At 43.7% G+C, this 20546-nt stretch overlaps 1 protein-coding gene across 6 annotated transcripts; it reads right to left on the reverse strand.

Moving 5' to 3' along the window:
- Positions 1-3630: 3630 nt before the first annotated feature.
- LOC138292305 (transcription factor Sp5-like) lies at positions 3631-19030 on the reverse strand. 6 transcript variants are annotated; one of them, XM_069230835.1, is made up of 2 exons: positions 18807-19030; positions 3631-9435 (listed from the first exon to the last, which is right to left on the reverse strand). In XM_069230835.1, exons 1-2 carry the CDS (start codon positions 18858-18860, stop codon positions 8452-8454), a joined length of 1038 nt encoding a protein of 345 aa, XP_069086936.1. In that variant the 5' UTR covers positions 18861-19030; the 3' UTR covers positions 3631-8451. The 6 variants fall into 6 exon arrangements, with proteins under 6 accessions (XP_069086936.1, XP_069086938.1, XP_069086940.1 ...); XM_069230837.1 differs by having other exon boundaries at positions 6266-9430; positions 18807-19024; XM_069230839.1 differs by lacking the exon at positions 18807-19030 and adding an exon at positions 15956-16089 and having other exon boundaries at positions 6266-9435.
- Positions 19031-20546: the final 1516 nt, after the last annotated feature.

Below are 20546 nucleotides of genomic sequence, written 5' to 3' on the forward strand. Positions count from 1 at the left end.
AGGTTTCGTTTTGGCTCACTGCCCCTGATGTCATTGATTCATAGGTGGGGGTCGATTAATCTTCCCGATACATGCCCTGCCTGTGGCAGTATTTTTGAAACCATTGAGCATTTTATGTTCTTCTGCCCAGCCTATGCGATTCCGCGAACAAAATGGATCTGCAAGATTTGCAGGGACATGGGATTCAAGAATTGCTCCTTGGCTCTACGGGTTCTAAAAAGCCATAATTCATCTGACGTAATTCTTTCAGTAAGTAAGTATTTAGCAACAGCTTGGCGCATACGTTGCCATCTTCAAAAAGTTATTTAAGGTCTTATCTCTATATAGGTAAGATTTAGAGCCATATGTGCAAATCAAGTTATTTTTTAATATTTTACACCTATTTACAGACATGTATTTATTTATTTACTTAAGAATTATTATATTCTGTTTTATGTGCTTTTATGGTCATTGATGAACTAAGTTGATGATGAAGATGATCTGGATAAAGTGGGTTGGATAGGGCTCGGAATAGATTTTTCAGACATTATGTAGGTAATCATTATGTGTTTCTGCCATTTTAACACTAGTTTTAGCCATAAAGAGCTATTTTTTATGCATCTGTCTGGCACTCGTGCCATTTTAACATGAATCCGATAACCATTTTAAGTTAATATATAAGCTTTTCATCACTGTGTCTTAACGACTTGACAGTGCTTAAATTTGCCAAATGATTGTGCCGGTAGTAGGCTCTCTTTGTTAAAGTATGCCATCTAAATTATTAAGGAATTATATTATTATGTAACATCAAATCAGCACTTTAAATTTTTACATCTTGGGTCGGATAGTTTGTATTTATCTTGATGATGATACCATCTGGGAAATATGTATTTTGAAATCACCCCATATTGTTTTAAGAGTTTTAAATATTTGTACTATTTTAACGTTATGAAGTAATTGTCTCAGAAACCCTGGTATCTAAATGTTAAGTTATGTATCGGGATCAATGGTGGATTATAGTAGGCCATTGCCTATAGAAGCTTTTCCTATTCTAAACCTTACTATTTCCAGCCAGTGTAAAAGTATAATGAAGAAAACGTACCTTTTTTGTACAATTTAATATGTAACTTTTATGACCTATGGTCGAATAAAGTATATGATGATGATGATGATGGGTCACCTGTGTGGTCCAATGGTGGTTCAGGACAGGAAGGGATCCTGTCAGATTTGATTTATGGTCAGTAAACTCTCATGACATGTAAATATGAAAAATGTTTGTGGAATTGAATAACCTTTACACTTGGTATAACTAGTTTGCTTTAAAGTTATAAGATGTTTTGAAATGTTTTTAATAATAAAAACCACTTCCAACGAGTTAAGTTTGTCGGTCTGTGTATTTCTGGGGGGGGTGTGGGGCTGTCTGGAGGCCTCCGGATCCTAATGCTGGACGGCAGCTGCTGTTTCGAAGCATGTCCCTAATGTCCAGGTTAAGATTTTTGAGGAGGGGCTAAATTGTACCCGTGATGTTTTAGAGGCAGAGTGGTGAGACATTCTGAACCTGCCAGGACACTCCTGGTTTTTAACAGTTTGTCCTAGCATATTTCTGTAACTGTATTAAATGTTAAATTTTCGAATAGGAGGAACTAACCCCAGAGAAGTCTTCCGGTGTACCTAGGCAGGGTTATTTAGCAGCAGCAATTTATATAACACATAGATGCTCTATTTACAAGTTGATCTGAGCATTATACATAGATGGTTTGCCACTCTGCCAGATCATAACTGGCTTAGTGTTCCTGCCAATGATTTTCCTGGGTGAGGGAACACTGGACATAATTTTAGGTTGAAAAATCCAGTATGTAAATTGATGACAGACTAATTTAAAACTGCAACCCGACAAAACCCCTCCTTGGCCAAGGGGAGGGGCTAGTACAGTACGCTCATCTTTGTCACCCCACGGGCTCTTTTCCATCTGATGCCCTGCACAGGCTCCGCACTCGCATTACCAGCTGCTAAGATTATGTGATATATCTCCACGGATCGAACGCCTAGCCCAGTAAATCTTAGACCGCTTGAAAATTCCCCATTCCACTCCAGATTTAGATATGGGGATACTGTCCAGAAGCGTTATTCCCGGCCTGCATGGAGTACTAGAATCTAAACTAGCCTCTCTCATAATCTGGGCCATACTGGGTATGTTTTTACTACTAAAATATCTAACTGTCATCCTTTTTTTACATCTAGAGACAGCGTAAGCAATTCACCAGCCTCATATTTTCCAAAAATATTATGTGATAATGTGCCCCCTCCCATACATTATGTAGATATTGCAAGCAACTGAGGACTTCCATAATTGTATAGAGAAACGAGGCAGAAGGCCGAGTTCCTCTTCAAGGTTATGGAACTCTGAGGTGACTTGCAATATCCTTATGTACATGTGGGGGTACTTTATCCCATATATACATGGTCACACCATCTCCTTTCCCACAAACCACTTAAAACCTTGGTGCATAGCTCTTTCGTATGAAAGAGCAAACATATTTGCAAACATGAAGAATAAAAATAAAAGCCTTAGTGAAAACTTAAACACATCAAAAACCTGTTAGATATTTGTTGCAATCAGATATTAGAAACAGTTCAATACAAGTCAGTTATAAAAAATAAAAGCTGCAGTAGCTCGGAATAAGTAGAAACATGCATAAAGATTCTAGCTTTTCTCTAAGGAGGGCAGAATATAAACATTTGTCATTGTAAGCTATTAAAAATAGATCAGAAGAAAGAAAAGCAATGTTTTAGACAGCACTTGAATTAGGCTTTGTGACCTGCCTTTCATCTGGCTGCTGGTTCCGGCAGCCTGTATTGGGACATCAGGACTGGACTTTAGTAACTTATACTAGTCGAGTTCTCTTTTCTTTTACATATAGGGGCGACCGGGTGCGCCACAAGTCACCAATTATAAAGAAATTAGAGCCTGCCATTTACATAGGGATTACCGAACCCTATGATTTATACTGAAAATACATACATATAAACATATGTGGAGGGCCTTTCCTCAACCCTCTTCATCCAGTGGTCTGTTTGTGTCTCTTACAGCATAGTGCCCAGGGCATCGGGCAGTCCACTTCATCCATTGACATATTTTTTTAATGTCTGCAGCCACCTGAAAAGGGGTGTACTTCACTGCCAGGGCTTCGGCCACTTTATTAAATGTGATATATTTGCCCTATATTGCATGCTTGCAAATAAATCAAAATTACATGCATGGCAAGGCCTATTAGCTTTGTCAATGCTTGTGTAAATTGTCGAGCGTTGTCACTGAAACCGTAATGTGTCTTGCAGTCGCCGCAAAATTGTTCTATTTTTAAGACAGTGTCATGTCTCAGTTTACCGTTTTTAGAATCTGGTCGCCATATTTACAGGAGGCTTGAGTAGTTGAGATGTGATAATTTCGGAAAGTATTAGCAAAATAGATACTTACCAGCTGTCTCCCATACTAAATATGTAGTTGGACTAATTCTCCCCTCCCCCCCCAAAAAAAAAACAGCAATTGTTGACTATTACTACTAAAAGTTAATAATATGTTCAAGTAATTTAAACTGGACCTTTTCGCTGAGAAATAAAAAAAATAAAAATCTTTTATTTGTGGGATTTTATGCAACAAAAACAATCAAAGAGAAAAATGTTACTATTGTTTCACGTGAAAAAACGTGTTGAAATTCTGTGACTAAAATATAGACTCGTGGTTTGTGTAAAATTTCACAGGAAAATAATATTTTGTACATCTGTTAATGGGAAAAAAGTGAAACGAACTTTATAGATGTACAGCTCTACTAAATAACCATGTTGCTGGTTTCTACCTTCCTCTCATTTTAGTCAAAAACGGAATTGTGATACAAGGAAATATAGAGATCTCTTTAAAGTTGTGCAACTTAAAGCAGTGGTTTGAACGCCACCTTGACTGGTTCCAGAAAACATGTGAAGAGACCCCTCTTCCAACAAACTATTGACATTTCAGTGCCTCATTCTGGTTTTACCGACTTCGAGGGCAGTGGATATAAACATTTAGTGACCTTTATAACATGGACTTCCATGCATTGGCCAGGTCGTCACGTTACACAAGGAAAGAGCCGGAGACATAAGCAGGGTCAATGGTGCTGCAAGAGGATTGGAAAATGTTATGGGTCTGGAACTCCATATCCCCCAATTGCGACAGATACCACTTCTCTAGTTCAAGCTATACAGCAAACATAACCTTTTTTTATCTGTTTCGAAGCTGTGCAAAAAGCCTTGATCTCAAGCACAAGCAGCCCTCTTTGCTGCAGCTTTTACATATCAGGCAGGATGCTAGTCAAAGAACCTTTTTTTTCAGGCTGACGCCTATGACATATCAAGGAGTGAGGTGGACAGGTGAGTACAGTTGCTGCAGTTCTCTTCTTGTATCATTGTACCACATCAGAGGTTTGTCCTCCAGAGACCAAAAGCGTTCTCTTCCAAGTATCTAAATACCAGTGCCTTCAGACATGATCCACTCTTCAGGAATATTTGATATTTCTCACATTACATTCCAGTCATAATCCTAGTCCCACTTCCTTAAATAGACATATTTCAATTTAAAGATGTATACGATTCTTTTATTGTTCAGGGCCAAGCACGGTTGGATTTTTCCCCAGAAAACTCATTCCCACTTTAAATATTACAGAACAAAAGCAGGTGCATTAAACACTGTGCAAAGTCAAAAAGTCAAGACAAAAACATAATCAAATTCTTCCATAATTGTTTAAAAAAAACAACAACCATTAAATCAAACTTTCAATACGTGACATGTTTTCAATCACATTCAAACAGGAAAGATGCACTTCACTCTTAAAGCCATGGAGTGTTTAGAATGGGAAGATGGATGGGCGCCCAAAACACCCATCGATTAAAGTGAATGGTGGTCACTGGATTGGCCAAGAGTGACGCACATGCGTAATTAGGGAGCTAGTACTCCAAGTTGTAAGACTCCATCCCAGAAGGCGAGAACGTGCCCCTTGGTGTGAAATTCACACCAAATGAGCGAGACTCTGCTCCAAAGCATGATGCTTGCACCCTTGGCGTGAGATCTACAGCCAGTGAAGGAGACTGGTCTGGGGACCACAAATCCCCCAGGGAATGTGTTTGACAAAGCACTCAGGTGTGAAGCAACCGCTCAAGCAGTGAGTTTTCTGTAACAACTTCTGAAACTGGTACACAATGAGTGTCAACAAGTTCCGATAATGGGTTGTAAGGTGTAAGGTGGTCTCCCAATGAGTGAAAACGTATTTAAAGCTGTGATATTTCAAATCAGTGACAGAAAATGTTCTCCAAGCATGAGAAGCACACAGAATGAGCAAGTAATCTGCCACAATTTGCAAAGTGCCTGGTCCGCAGCTAAAATGGGCTAATCAACCCTGTAATGTAGAGCCCAGATCTTCAAACGCAGGCATTATACGTGTATTCAAATGCTAGGACTCACCGGTTCACATTACTCGAGTTCCAAAAGCAGAGCAAAAGCATGGCCATTGGCTCGGAGCATCCCCCCCCCCCCGGATGTGGATGTGTGAGTGTACATGTTTCAGTGGTATTTAAATAATGGGGTAAGTATTTACATTCGTTTTAGGTAGGCTTGGGGAGGACTCGCACTGTATCATCTCGGGGGGATGAGGCGGTGAGGAGGGGACTGGGTACCTACTTGTATTAATGTGTAGAATGAGACGAGTGGATTTTCTTTGCTTCGGGGAGTTTTAAGTCGAGTGCTTTCATGCATTCCAAACAGATGTTGCCATGAGTTGTATGTCTTCACCCAGTGCATTATCTTTGCAGGATGGGCGGAGTTAGGAGACTCATTTCATACCTTTTGAGTCTAAGGTGACTGCTGTGAGGGTGAGATAGGGAGGTGCATCTCTTCTAAGGATGTTTAAGGGTGAAGTGTGGGATTCTACCAATGCAAGTGATGTGAGGTGAGAGTGAGTGATACTTAATGTTAAGAATAGTTGAGGGTTAGGTGTGATTTTATCCATTATGTGTTAACACGAGAGTGAAAAGTGAGACTCTACCCCTTGCCGGAGATGTGAGCAAACGGTAAACTATTCCTTCAGTTTAAGGAGATTTGAGTTTTTGGCATGTTATTTTATTGATCACAGCGAAACTTAAGGGGTGACGTTAGTGATGCTATTCATAACAAGGTGTGATGAGTGGCTCCCTCTATTTGAAGGAGTCTTAATAGTAAAGTGTGATGCATTTCATGAGATTAATTCATTCAATCACAATGTTTTTTTAGAGGTCTGTTGATACTTTGTGGGAGATTTGTGCTGCTTCGGAGTCATTTTTCATGGAAATCTGAAGAACAAGCTTGGTTTCATTACCCAGTGAACTGAGTTTTGAAGGATTTGCGAGGTATGATTTTGTCAAGCTCACGGAGATTTATAGGACAAGTTGATATGAAAGAGTCCAACCGTTTTAGGAAAGTTAGAGAGGTTGTGCAAGTGACTTGGTCACCTTAAGGGATATGGGAGTAAACTTTATCTATGTTATGAAGTTTTAGGCAAAGAATTGATTACTTCCATTCCATAACATGGGTTAAATGAAACTGATAAAGTTGGCACTATTCGAACTGGGTGCATGTTTGTTTTTCTAACTCGATCTGTTTTTAGTTTAAGCAAAGTGTACAAAATTGTTTTTATTTCTCCCAGTGTGTTTTTACAGATGTTTCCCACTTTTTTAATCAGCTTATGGCAATGTGTGCACATTTTCACAACCTAAGGGACCCACAAGGAAGGGGATGACTTTTCTCCGAGATCCTTCCCAAACTCTCCTCCAGTTCTTCCACCAGAAGCTTTTGAGATCCTACTTTGCCCTTATGCAAAGAGTAACCTGCCTCTCTGTGCTTGTTCATCTCACATCTTGAGTTTTTTTTATTCAAGGGGAGATAAAAGCTTCACGAAATCAATAGAGATGTGTGCCTAGTCTTGCCCCTTCCCTCAGCTTCAGTTCGGGAAAAACCTGAATCCCCAGGCTGTACTGCTCCACTGCAGTACAGCCTGGTCTTTTAACACATTCTGTATCGAAGGCAATGAAAATATTCTTCCTCAGTGGTAAGCAAGCTGTAAGAAAACAGGCACTGTTGTTTTAATAGTGCTGGTGACCTGCCTTTATTCTGCTACAGTTGTCTGAAAGGCTGCCCATGTGTTCTCCCTCTCACCCCTGTAAAAGCACTTAGTTTGTGTGGTTGTCTGGGATATACAGAACCTAGCAATTAATCATGTCAGAATGCCAAGTAAGGTGCACTGACACTCTCCCTCTGCCTTTTGTGATGCGCATGCCAAGTGGATTATCATTTGATCACCTGGAACAATCAATGACAACCGCACAAACGGGCACACCCTTCTGACTTGTGAAAAGCAGATCCTCGAGAATTGTAATGGAAGCAGAAACTGTTACACAAAGTGCAGCACGTGCCAGTTTACATTGTTTTCCTGGTGTACATCATTTAAATTAAAAACTGGTTTAGCTCAACGGAGGGCCAGTGTTCTGGGTCCCACATATTTTAAGATCATGTTTAGTCTCAGTGGTAGGTTTTCCAGCCGATTCCACTCCCTGGCTTTTGGAACTCATTGCCTAGATCCATTACCATGTGTGGCACTACTCCAAGCACTGAGTGCCGGCACAGGCAATGCACCATCTGACGAGGGACTGGTAAACTGCGAGTCAGTCCTTCGAATCGATGATTTGTCTACCGGAGGTTCAGCCTCTGCCCAGTGCGCTGTGGGGCAGGTAGGCCTACAACAAGTTCATGGGGAATCAAATACCAGAACAAATTGCAGAGGTAACTTGAGGTCGGGGAGTTGTAAAGTCGGCCTCATAAGCCATCCCTTTATATAGGCAACTAACCATACATTGAAACCAAAACAGTAACCGTAAAAGTGAACCAATTGTACAACACACTGGAAAAGATTGTTCACCTTACCTCCCAACATCAAATGTCATTTTAATAAGAGACTGCCACTGGACCACCTGTTCGGCCAGTATTGGCAGCTGATGAAGTCCCAAATTTAAATTGACCCCAAGGTGCATAGCGGTGGGAAAACACAGCGCTTGCAACAGTGAATTTTTAAACACAAACTAACATTTTCTATATGTCAATTTTATCAGAAGTCTCGTAAGCCTAGCCACTCCTGCAACATAAATAATAAATCGAAAATAAAACTTGGTCGTGGACGAGGAAACAGAATAGTCTGTGTGTGTTCACATAGGAGTCTTCCGTGATTTTTATAAATAGATATCTAGGTTCATCACTTGTGAATAGTCCAAGCAACAATGGCTGCCAGAGGTGTGTCTCTCCATCACGTTGGCAAAACTGTTATGGCTTCCAGTGCACCTTCAATTGGTCCACTCCAGAATGCTTACCAACACTGTCATGGCTTCTTTTGAGCAACCAAAAGGCCTCATCCCACCCAGTCATTCCTTCTTAATGTTCTCAGGGCTGATGCCGAACGAACACTTGGGCTTCTTGGTCTGGTGGGTCTTTATATGCTTAGACAAGTGGTCACTACGCATGAACCGCTTGCCGCACTCCTGGCACCCAAAGCGCTTCTCACCTGTGTGAGTCCGGAGATGACGCTGGAGCTCGTCTGAGCGGGTGAAGGTCTTGCCGCAGAAGATCCAGTTGCAGACAAAAGGGCGCTCACCAACGTGCCACCGCAGGTGGGCCTTCAGGTGTGATGTCTTGCCGTAGACCTTGCTGCAGCCCGGCATGTGGCAAACATGAAGCTTCTTCTTGCCAGGTTCCTCAATGCTGGTTGAAGTCTGGCAATTGGGACACTTGCACCTCCGGCATCGCCGAGCTGCACTTAATAGGTTCTTAGAGGAGTTCTGCAGCAGGGCTGTGATCTGGGGTTGTGGTCCTAGGACCAGGGGCCTTCCCACGTGGAAAGAGTGGAGATTGCTAGGATTGGTCTGCTGAAGGTTCCACCAGTGGGAGTCCTCCATGTGCCCGGACGTGAAGTGCCGCTGTGTAAGGCTTGCTGAACCCTGCATGAAGGTGGAGTAGTCTTGTAGAGTGCCAGGGGGCTCCTGGAGATGGTACGAGGCCACAGCTTGCACTTGGGAGGCCAGAACTTTCACTGGAGATAGTTCAAAGGAGTAGGCTGTATGATCAGCTGGTGGTGTCAACGGTAGGTCATTAGGGCCTACCTGCTGAATATACCCTCCAGAGTACTGGGTCTTAGGTGCCCCAAATGCTACAGTATGGCCACTCATGTTGCCCTGGCCCTCATTGCTCCAGAACTGGAACATCCCAGCGGTGGTGCCAGTGTTCTCATAGGTGATGGGTGCGTACTCTGCCATGGAGGGGGCAACAGGTCGAACTTGTCCACAGGTCGCAGCTAAGAAAGCAAGAGAGGGTTGAAGCACACCTTCTGGAGAGCAGTTAGGGGTTCTGTCCTAGTGCAAAGAAACAGAAAAGAAATGTGAGTTCAAGTAATTTTGCATGTTCATTATCTTTATAATCATGTCTTAAGAAGAGCTTGGTAGTCAGAAAGCAGCAGCTAGAGTAATCCTCAATATCCCGAAAAAAAGAGCACACACACATCAGCATCTGAGATCACTTCAAGGCTCTTTGCTACTGCCACAAAGCCGTGAACATGGAGAAGCATGCTAATCATTTCATCTCGGCTCTCTTTCAAAGATAGCCCCAATCTGAGAATTATGCTTTCCCTCCACTTTTCTAATTAAAGTGCTTAAATTCAGGAAAGTCAGAATAAGAGGTAAATCATTTGAAGTTAAGACAGAGTAAGCATGGAATACTCTGCCCATCTCACTCAGTGCGGAAAGCCTCTCGATGCCTTTTAGAAAAGGTCTCAATACGTTTTTATTTGAACCATTCTGGCTCTGATGTATCCAGTACCAGCACCAGGAAACCTTTGGGTATTTGTGCGCTTAATGTAACCTAAAATCTAAAACCTAGACAGCCTAAATTACCCACAACCCTTAAACGGTTCATTATGCCTCATAAATGGAAACAATAATCCTGACTTGGCCTCCAGAATTTATTACATTTCTCAAGGGGAGGCATCCAGAGCTGGGCACATTAAACAGACTAATGGTTTATACAGCAAATTTTTGTAGTCATTATGATATGTTGATTTGTATGGCACACTGATCACCCAAGAGGGTATCCAGATGCTTTGGCAAGGTGTGAAGGTGTGCGGTCCCAAGGTGCTTATGTGAATAGCTAGGTCTTCAGCTTCTTGTGGAATTCAGCAAGTGATGAGGAAGCTCTGATGTGTCGGGGGAGGTTGTTCCATGTCTTGGGTGCGATGTAGGAGAATAAGTGTCCTCCAGTTTTGTTTTTGCGGATGTGGGGTGCATGTGCGAGTAAGAGTGATGGAAAGCATAGGTGTCTGGTGGGTTGGTGAAAGTCTATGCGGCTGTTCATGTATTACGGGCCTGCGTTGTGTAGGGTTTTGAATGTGTGCGTGAAAAGTTTGAATTGTCTCTGCTTGTGGAGCCAGTAAAGCTTCCTGAGGTGTGATGTGGGCAGTGCTTAATTTGTAAATAAAAACATGCCAGTGCCGAAAGCCCTCCTCTTAAACACACGGCGGCTGTAATTAAATGTGGGAACACGGAATACTGAGGTGGCGTAATCCTAGAGCCATCTCAGACATCTTCAATCCATATAAAGCCACTAGCTGCCCCTTCAGCTCACTCTTGCAGTTTACTACTTTCTTCCTTTACGAAGCTTTTTCATTTTTCCCTTCCTCTGTCTTTTCCATATGTGTCTTTTGCTCACAGCAAATGCTTTAGCCAGAAGAATAAGCCCCGGCCCTCAAAAATAAGTGCCAGTGCTCAGCACCGGAAACAACAAGCACAAATTAAGCACTGGATGTGGGTATGGTGTGGGAGGTTGAATACTAGTCTTACAGCTGCATTCTGGATGACCTGAAGTCTGTGTAGGAGTGGTTTGGTTCCATTCCCAAAGTTCAGTTCCATGCTAGAGTAGCCCACCCAGTCCAGGTTTTCTTTTCTATGGTTTTTATGTGCAGTGCTGTTTATCTTACTTTTAATGAAGGGTTGCCGATACCAGAATCCAGAGGAAAAATCGAACTGGTTTCACTCTGATAGAACAGGAACCTCAGGAACTACGTGCTACTCAGACACCACAAGATTTTCCTTTATCTCTGTATTACCTTGCTACACATCACGGTGCTTTTGAGGAGCAAAACTTCAGTCATGGATGTTCACAGAACACACTTGCTACCATAAGGCTACACAAGAGTTACATGTTGTATAGTATGCTGCTATCTTGTGACTGCAATTACAAAAGCCGCCAGTTGTCCTAGGCTTCAAAACGACTGCTACTTGAAAGAGCTGATTTACAAAGCTATTTGCTCACTTATATTTAGTCTATGCAAGCAGCATTTTCATCAGCACCCATCTTGCCTGCAGCATCTTCAAAACCAGCAGTAAGTATCCTTTACAAAGCCACACGTTCAGAAGTTCCACTTATCTTGCAGACAAGATCCCCATCTATGGTGGCCCTCTGCACACCTGCAGCCAGGACAACATTGGTATGAAGACTAAGCTGTGTTAAAAGAAGAAGAAGAAGCTAGACAGCAGACCTTGGGCACCTATGCAAGCAGGATCCGGAACAACAACAACCCACCCTACCTAGATCCATCAGGGCTGCCCATTGCTAGGGACCCGCCTCTTTGAAGAACTCTATATCACCATGCATGTCCACAGCACAGCCTTACCGATTACTCATTGCCTTTATGCTCGCCTTTGACCATGTGCAATGCTACTCTGCCTTATGGCTAGGTTTGCACCCTAGAAGTGCCATATGCATACATAAACACGTTTCTGATTCACAACATCAGAATGAGTTCTGCCTTTGTGACTGGAGTTACCCACTGTTAAAAAGTATGCTAGTATGATGTATTTACAAGCAGACTGTCGCCCTGAAAACAACCTGAAATGTATCTCCGACACCTCAGAATATTCACACCTTAAGCGGTAACGATCCTGGCATCCAAAATTGGTGCAGGTGTCAGTAAATGGTTTCCCAGTTAGGTAATTATTTTCGCCATAAAGGAATATGTTACATTTATAATTGCAAAAGTGTTAGCTTCATTTTTTTCTGTCTAGATAAATGGTTACACATTGGACGACTCTTGAAAATCTGCAACTGTTGCAGGTTTAGAAGTCTGCTTTAGAAATTCTCGGGGACTTAAAGAAATATGGGTCCTACTATTGCTCCATACCTAGGAGTAACCCGACTACCAAACGTAGAAGTAACCGTACTTTCCCTTTAGCACCTTGTGAGTACATTTAAAGGAATCTAAAAAGGAAGTAATTGACATAGTTGATACCCTGAGCCTCGAATGGTCACAGCATTGAGGGCTGCAGTTTGAGGGCTGCCAACACTCCCTGGTGTTTTATTAAATCCCAAAGATTTGGAGAACATAATAATGTCCTGCAGGGTCCAGGGCTCGTTGCATCCATAACAGAAACAATTATTTTAAAAGTAGGTTCGTTGTAAAACATATGAAAATCAGACCTATTCATAAGTAACAGACACTACATAGATTCTGAATAGGACCGGGTGGACTCGATCCATGATAAATATTCAAGATAGCCACATTGCACATTTACAGAAAAGAAATATAGAAGGAAATCAGTTACAAAGTTAGTGAGATAGTATATTTAGGTCATATTTAACTTGTCTAAACTTCTAAGATACCAAGAAAAGTTTACTATCCGTCTAATGACATAACCCTAAGTTTTCCTCAAAAGCGTTAACAACTTTACAACTTTGAAAATAACCTTAGTGCATTCACGAAATGGTGCATTATATCACCTCTCTCAATTGTGTTCAAGTTGAGCATGCGTGTCTTTTCTTCTCACCTAAAACAATTACTGTTCCAATAATATTTGCTGTTGATTTTTTCAGCAACTCTCCATTTGGAAAAAGGAATAACAGATTTAGCAAAAGTGCTATTTTTAAATTTCACCGCAATAAAAGTGCGTCCAGCCAATTCGATCGATCGCTAATAAATGACCTTTAGGCTCAGATCACCACTCTTAATTCTGGTACCTGCATTTTCAAATTAGTCAATTGTTCGATCCTAATCAACAGGGTTTGTTCCTTTATACAAACGCACGCCATATTTAGACTGCGTAACTTGTACTTTTTATTACTTTTACGCGTTAAGCCCAAAAATGTTTTGCCTTTAAAAGCTTCAGGCTTGCTAACGCCACAACAAGCTCTACCAGTGCTAGTCTCCAGGGACTGCGAGTCCAGAATGCAACAGGCTGCCAAAGGGAGGCGCAGCACTGAAAACGTGTATCTCTTGGAATCCTGTGGTAATCTCATCCTCGGCTGACTCTGAGGAGGAACAGCGGCCCCAACAAACATCCAAGAATTTACTGAACGTTCGCACAGCCACCTTGGGATCACATAGCCCCAGCTACACGCAACTGCCACAAGTCCATTAATATTTCGTCGAGACATAACAACCCCCTCCCCCCCCCCCCAACACAGTGAAATGTCTATGAAATAATCGAAAGGAACAAACTTTACAGTGAGAAACACATGCACTCGACAGACCCCAATGTAAAGCGTGCCAAAAACCTTACTTCTCTGGAAATCCATTCCGGTATTTCCAAACGTGCCCACACTTTCAGTTCAACCTGTAAAAAACGTAGTTCACACGTGCCCACCCCACAAAATGATCGCTTACAACAAACGTGTGCCGTCAAAGGTTGCTGCAATGCATGCTTGCCCAAAGATGTAGCAGAAAAACACATACCGCCATATCCAGAACAGAAAGGGGTGATTAGGCCAACCACTGATCCTCCATGCCCCCCGAGTGTCCCTCTCGCCCGAAAAAGGGAAGAAAATGGGAGCCCTCCGCACTGCAGCCCCTACTGTGCAAGGCGAGTCCTCCCGGCTGGGCCCGGAGCTCCTCACCTGCTCCCTGTTCCGGGGGGAGGGTGCTGCTGGTCTGGCAGGAAGCTGGAGGATTAACCACTGATTACAGGCAGGGATGGGGGAACCAATGAATATTTTCACACCAAACAAATTCCGCGCAGCATGCCCCCTCTCCCGACCCCCAGGATGTCAGGTCACAGCAAACTGTGAAACCTAAGTAACGCCCCTCCCCAGATGCTTGCTGTGCCTAGAAACTGTTTGATAAGACAGTTGCACTTTTATTTGAGGGAAATAGGCATCCCAGCTGTTTGGGGGAGGAGGTGGGTGCTCAAAATCGAGCACCGAGAGGTTTGGATAAACGATGAGCCAAGACAAGGCTAAAGCTGGAGACCAGGTTAACCTGACTGTGACGGAGGGCGCGGGGGGGTCCTCCCCTACTGGGCCGATTTCTGGCCGACACAGAACAGCGACGGTTCTGACAGCAGGGCACGTGAAGAACATTAGATTGTAGGCATAGAGTAAACAATAAGAAATCTTACAGCGACAGAACCTAAAATTTGGTCTTGACTGACATTATCAGGGAAGGGAAATGGGGCGTGCCCCGTGGGCCTGACGGGCTCAATAGAACTGGTAGGGCCCAGAGCCACAGCAAGATTTTTTGCGCACCTTTCTGAAAGGGGATACCTTTGTCAATGAAGAAATAGCCTCAGCTCGATCTGAACAATCTATATGTTTCAATCGTATGCCCAAGCCCGCCCACGGGTGTAACTCCATGCACGGGTGCCAAGTGGCCACCATATCATTTGTGACTCTTTGTCTGATATCATTAAGCCTATCTGAGTCCACCCTGTAGGACGTCAAACGCAAAACTTCATGTACCAAAATGCAACTCGCTCTAGGTGACAATCCAGGACTGGTTCCTAATCTTCAAGGCGGGGCTAGGGTGCATTTTAGTAAGTGTGGTGCTGATTTTATCATACAGGCAGGTGTGCGTTTAACAGGTACTGCTTCTGGGTGAGAAACAGTCTTCGGCCTTCTCGTTCTTGAAAGTTACCCGGCTCCCATCTGGTCTTGGGTCATAAACCTCCGGTCCGTCCTGGTTTTTCAGCCAATAGCACTCTGGATTCTGGGACTAGTTTGCTCGTTTCTCCTAAATGGGAGCCTCTGTGATAAATTAAGCAAAGCTGTCTGTTAAACCATACTGGCTCAAGTGGCCACACCTTCTGCTGGGGCGCTTGAGCTCTATGAAAGCTTCTTAATCACAGTGTTATCGTTCACTCTTTTGGGTGTGAATAAAAGCTGCACACCTTTTATTGTGGACATGCCCCAGCACCTAAAAAGCATTATTAGACGTAATTTGTCCCTCCTCGAGAAGACAAAATTTGAGCACGACTCCCAACTGATCAATAAGGTTTGTGATAATTAATAAGCTAAAATTAGGAAAATACTTTGGAAAAATAAATATAAATTCCGCCAAATTACATTAACGCTAGCTGAAAAGGGGAGTGTGGAAATTAACTCTGTGAAGAAATGATATTTTGATGAGGCTGAAGAAAATGTCCTAAGAAGCACTAACCCCATTGGGACGTCTTGGAAGGAGGGAGTGGTGAACGCAGGGGGCCTCATTCGAGCTGGACCAGTGACAGAACCCACAGGGCCTGGGGCAGGCGCAGGGCAGCCATCATAGTGTGAGAGGCAGGTGGGGATGGAGGCTGAGTGGGCAATATGGGAACACTCCTATTTTGTATATGTAATGCAATCAGAGTAGGAGCAGAGTCCACAACTGGAGGCTCGGTGCATTCTGTACTGTGACAGGAGCAGACAAGTGAGTAGACGATACACGTTCTAATTCAAATACATACAATGAACTAGATGCAATCCAAAGTCAAAGCACCAAGAAGTAACGCATCAAAGCACCAAGGAAAGTGAAATACTTACAACATCCCGAGTCTCAGTGAATATGCAATGAACCACATTCTAAGTGGAAGGGATACAGTTGACCCATATTTCGGTAAACTAGTCACAACATACCTGCAATCTGAGTGAAAATGATAGTGTGCCCCAGCTCGCGTGAGGAAAGGAAGGTCAGAAAACAAGTTGCATCCGTCTGGCTAACCACTGTTCTGAGGGTGGTAAATCGCCCAAGTCCCTCTGTCGCCTTCTATGGTTGCCCATATTCTGACTGTCACCTCTCACCTATATCTCATTAAATTTACAACGTGTCTCAGGCTATGTCAGTAAATACAATGCACCCTCAACAGAGAATTAAAAGCATACAATGCACCACCAATTAAGGTGCAATACATACAATACCCACCAATCTCCATTGACACCATACAAAAGATAAGAATAAACAAGAACTATTGATTACCGGTTTACCAAACAACATTTGTCATTAACTTAGTTAGACAGCATAATCAGATTTTAAGACTTTCTCTCATTGGCCGGGATTAGACTGTGTTGCATTAGACCAATAGCACATGGAAGCCTTTGGAAAGTACCTATTTGAAGATTCCTTTAGGGCCAGTAACCTGCTCGCCGAAATATCCAAATACACCATGAGCAGAGGAGGTATTTTTTTTCCCAAATGCAGCGATTACAGATCGAATGAAAGGTGCCCAAACTATCTGCCATGTCTGACAATAGGAACAGAAACGCAGAACGGAACAGAACATATATTTTGGCTTGAAAATGCATAAAAACGAAATTCAAAGTAAGACTAAAACATGCAGAAACTTTCATGAGATATAAACTATGAAGCGTGGGTCTCTGAACCCCGAAGGTTTGTTGCAGAGGGTCCCGTGAGAAGCGCTGCGGGCGCTGTCCCTGTAAGTGCATGCGCCCCCCTGAGAAGCGAGGGGACTCAGGGGCAGCTCAACGCACGGGAGTGCTGCGGGCTCCTGCACCCTTACAGCGCACGTCAGGTCTGCGTCGCCGCTGAGACGTGCGGGTGTTGTGTCCCTTGAGTGGTGCACTGTTCACATGTCTCGCGGCACTCATGTACTCAAGTACTAGTGACAAGTAAAGCCACCATTGAGACATGCTGGCTGAAATGTGAAGATGCTGAGAACTTTCCCTTTGGAAGACTGCCAGTTCTGCAGTACATTATACTACGTTCGCAATAAAGAGGCCAAGCAGTGCTGCAACAGTACACCCTGCTTCTGCCGAGTGTGAATACATCAGACTGTTTCAGGAGGGCTGGCAGTGTCCGAGAGACCCTGTACATTCAGAGCAGCGCTGCTGATAAAAGCTGCTGCGGCTCCAGGAAGGCTCGCTAAGCGTGAAACCGAAGCAGCGCTGCAAAGAATGTACCAGCCGCGCCAGGCGCTGCTCCTCACGTGCTATAAACCCCTCAGCTCAGCGCCTGCCTGGGCGCGCCCGAGATGTCTGAGGATCGAGCACGTATCTCTGAGTTTCTCCCGAGTTATGGATGAACTTTAGACTGAACAGGCCGGAAACGGGGAGCAGAAATAGTCTCTCTCCCATTTTCGGGCTTGTTTTGTCTAAAATGCATGCACTAACTAGGAGAAATTCCGAGTTGTTTGTTTGACCTGAAACAACTCAAACGTAAAAACACAGGTGTTCTGCTTTGCGCAGAGCCATCGGGACGCAGCCCCTGTGCTGAGCATTAAGCGTTAAGCATCTCAGCTAAGAAGTGCAGCCACTGAAGTGCCGGACTACCCATCAACAGTGCAGTACCCGAGAGAAGCCGCTGCTCTGCCCAGCAGTACATAGCAGCCCTGGCTCTTCCCCGCTACGCGCAGGTCTCTTCCCGGAAGCCAACGCTAGGTGTCCTCAGTCTAGGCACCAGCCATGGGACGGGCTTCATCCTGTTCGCGCAGCTCCTCGTGCGCCTGTAGGCGCTAGGAGTTCAAATGCTGGATAGGCATCTAGCAAGAATCGCAATGGACACCAGCAGGCTGCAGCGTGGGATATTTAAAATCCGATATAAGATCATATTCAGACATTAACTCCACAGAATGCAGGCGAGTAGTTTTGAGAGAGAAATGAAAAAGGAATATGTAGACAGAAAATAAATGACTCTGCAGCCTGGCTTGTTACAGTCACCTAACCATGGCCCAGCATCCTGTTCCATGGGTTCTTCGTGTATCCCCGTAGCATGATAGTGCTTTCACACAGCCCAAGTGCAAAAATGACAACAATCCGAAACGCACAACAAAACAAACAGGTATGAAAAAGTACACTTCTATAGTTACAAAGCGTTGACACCTTTTACAAATGTTTTCCTTGTCTGGCCGGCTGTGGAGCACATTTAAAAGGGCGAGAAAATGAGGGGAAAATAGGGAGTCGGTCAATTATAGATGTTACTAGCTCTTTTAGGGGTACAGTGTAAGCACGGAACACCTCTTGTAGTAAAATGCGGATAGAATTCGGCGACACTGCGCTATTCAAGCCTTCCTAGTACGCAAGAACCTGTACCGAAGTGCAGTACGGACACGACTCCGAGCCACCTGCACGGATATGAAACAAGCCAGGCTTGGAATGAAGTAAAGTCCGCGGGTTATTGAGTATGCCCACCACCCAATGACCTCTTCGTCAAGAAACCGAGCTTCTCCGGTTGTGGGTTTTAGGGAGTCCTCGAGCAATTGACGGTGAAGATGTACAGCTGGGTCGAGCACTGAATGTGTAAACTGGTTGCGCTGAACCCCCCGGTTTGTGGAAAGTACACCTCAAATTTAAATATTAAACTTAAATGCTTTCATAAGGAATGACCTACGGGGCCTACTTTGGCAAGCAGACACAGCAGACACACACACCAGTCAAGTAGGATAGGCAATGAAATTCTACAGAAGAGAGAGCTTTCCCAACTGGTATGATTTTGCATAATTACCTAGCCGTTCTATTTTTTGCAGACACTGACCTGTAAAAAGCTCTGCAGAAGATGATCTGCTCTCTGCTGGGCTACGGCCGCCATTGGTGTCCAGAAATAATTAAGGATTCAACCATTGGCCCACTTTCCCCTGCTGAAGCTTGCTCGCTGCAATGGGTCCAAGCACCGAGCTACCAGCCGGCACCCCCGGCCCTGCGCCTCTCCTCTGCAGCCAACCAACACTGCTCAGACGCACTCTCTGCCGAAGAAGTTTTTTTTTCCTTTTTACCTCTTATTTGCACTATTTAAAGGGGGGTCCTGTTTCAGCCAATCAGGAGTGAGGACCGGGGCTCCTTTGAAGTCCGAATGGCTCAACCAATCATTAAAATAGATTGAATTATTTCAAAGGGGATCTGGCGTTTTTTTTCTCTTTCTGGAGATGTTGCGACCCCCTGCCAGGGGGCTGCTTGATATGCGAAACAGCGGGTTTGGGGGCTGCGGGATCGGGCGGTAGAGGGAGTCGTTTGCCCTTCCGTTACCTCGCAACTGTCTCCTTGAAAAAACACCACAGATATTAGCTCCCAATTTTTTTTAGATTGATACCAACTCGGAAGCATCTCATCTCAGCGCTTTCTCATCTAAATAGGAGACAATCACACGTCCTAAAGATTTTTTTGTCTGGACCCGGTTGGACTCTACAATTGTTACTATCATTTGTCATTACTGTTAATTTTCCAGCAGCGCCTCGAATACTGAAATGTCACTGCCCTGTGCGCCCAGAGGCGGTGGCAAGGGTCAGAAGAGTGAGAGGGAGTGCACTGGAGATGATGGCAGGGAAAGGAGCATGATAGGTTATTTTCATTTAGGGGTAAAATGCCGACATATCTTTTCAGCTGAGGGATTGTAACAATTTTGATTACGCGGATGCAAGTTTTAATATGGATGATTGCATTGATTGTTGCATGATTAGATACATTGCCGAGCATAGATGAATAGATAAATAAAAGCATGAATGCATGAAAATAATATTGACTAAATTGTATAAATGGATGAACAAAGTTATTTAGGAAGACGGGTATAAATGTATTTAAGAATTGATTAAAGAGTAAGGAAATGGATGACTGGATGACAGCATGAAAGACTGATTACATTTGTATTGCGTGCATTTCGATTCTCCTCCCATTGCACTTGAATGCGCATTGTCTGCACCTAATCTTGAAGAAATATTTAAGATAACAAATAGTCAAATTCCGATCCAGTGTGTTCCTCTTCCAATAACGATGAGTTAATCAACGAATTCCAAAATAGATAGACAAATGGAGAGGTCAGTTCCTAACCTTGGAAATTCGAAACCAGGGATGTTTTTCTGGCATATATAGGGCTACTCTTTTAAAATGGTGCTCGAAAGTCCAGGAATGGTACACAAGCTTTGGACGAGATAATCCTCGAGACTGTACTTCTCCAGAAGAAAAACCCGAAGGCCAGGGAAGAGCCTCTGGGCTGACGTTCTGTGCACCAAGCAAAATGGGGAGCATCCTTTACTCAATGCAGCTGTAGAAGAAGAGGGCACCTTCACCTTCACTTCTGGCATCCTGAGCGACCTTCACTTCTGGCATCCTAAGTGACGGGCGAGTGAAGACAATGGCAATGCACATGTGATACTCAGACTGTGTAATAGGAAAAGTCCTTTTAAGCAGTCTGAGACCCGGAAGCAAAAGCAGTCAGCTAAGAGGAAGCAGAATACCCCCATAAGGAAGAACAACGGGTAAGTAGGATCCCCAAGAAAAAGCT

Source organism: Pleurodeles waltl, chromosome 4_2 (genome assembly GCF_031143425.1).
Source record: "Pleurodeles waltl isolate 20211129_DDA chromosome 4_2, aPleWal1.hap1.20221129, whole genome shotgun sequence".
Taxonomy (NCBI): domain Eukaryota; kingdom Metazoa; phylum Chordata; class Amphibia; order Caudata; family Salamandridae; genus Pleurodeles; species Pleurodeles waltl.

What these genes read in the sequence shown, in the direction of transcription:
- LOC138292305 (XM_069230835.1), bottom strand. Translation starts at nt 18,860, where the DNA reads ATGGCGGCCGTAGCCCAGCAGAGAGCAGATCATCTTCTGCAGAGCTTT. An exon ending in TTCTGCAGAGCTTTTTACAG is followed by an intron (nt 9,436 to 18,806) that starts GTCAGTGTCTGC and finishes TCTTTGCACTAG; the next exon opens with GACAGAACCCCTAACTGCTC.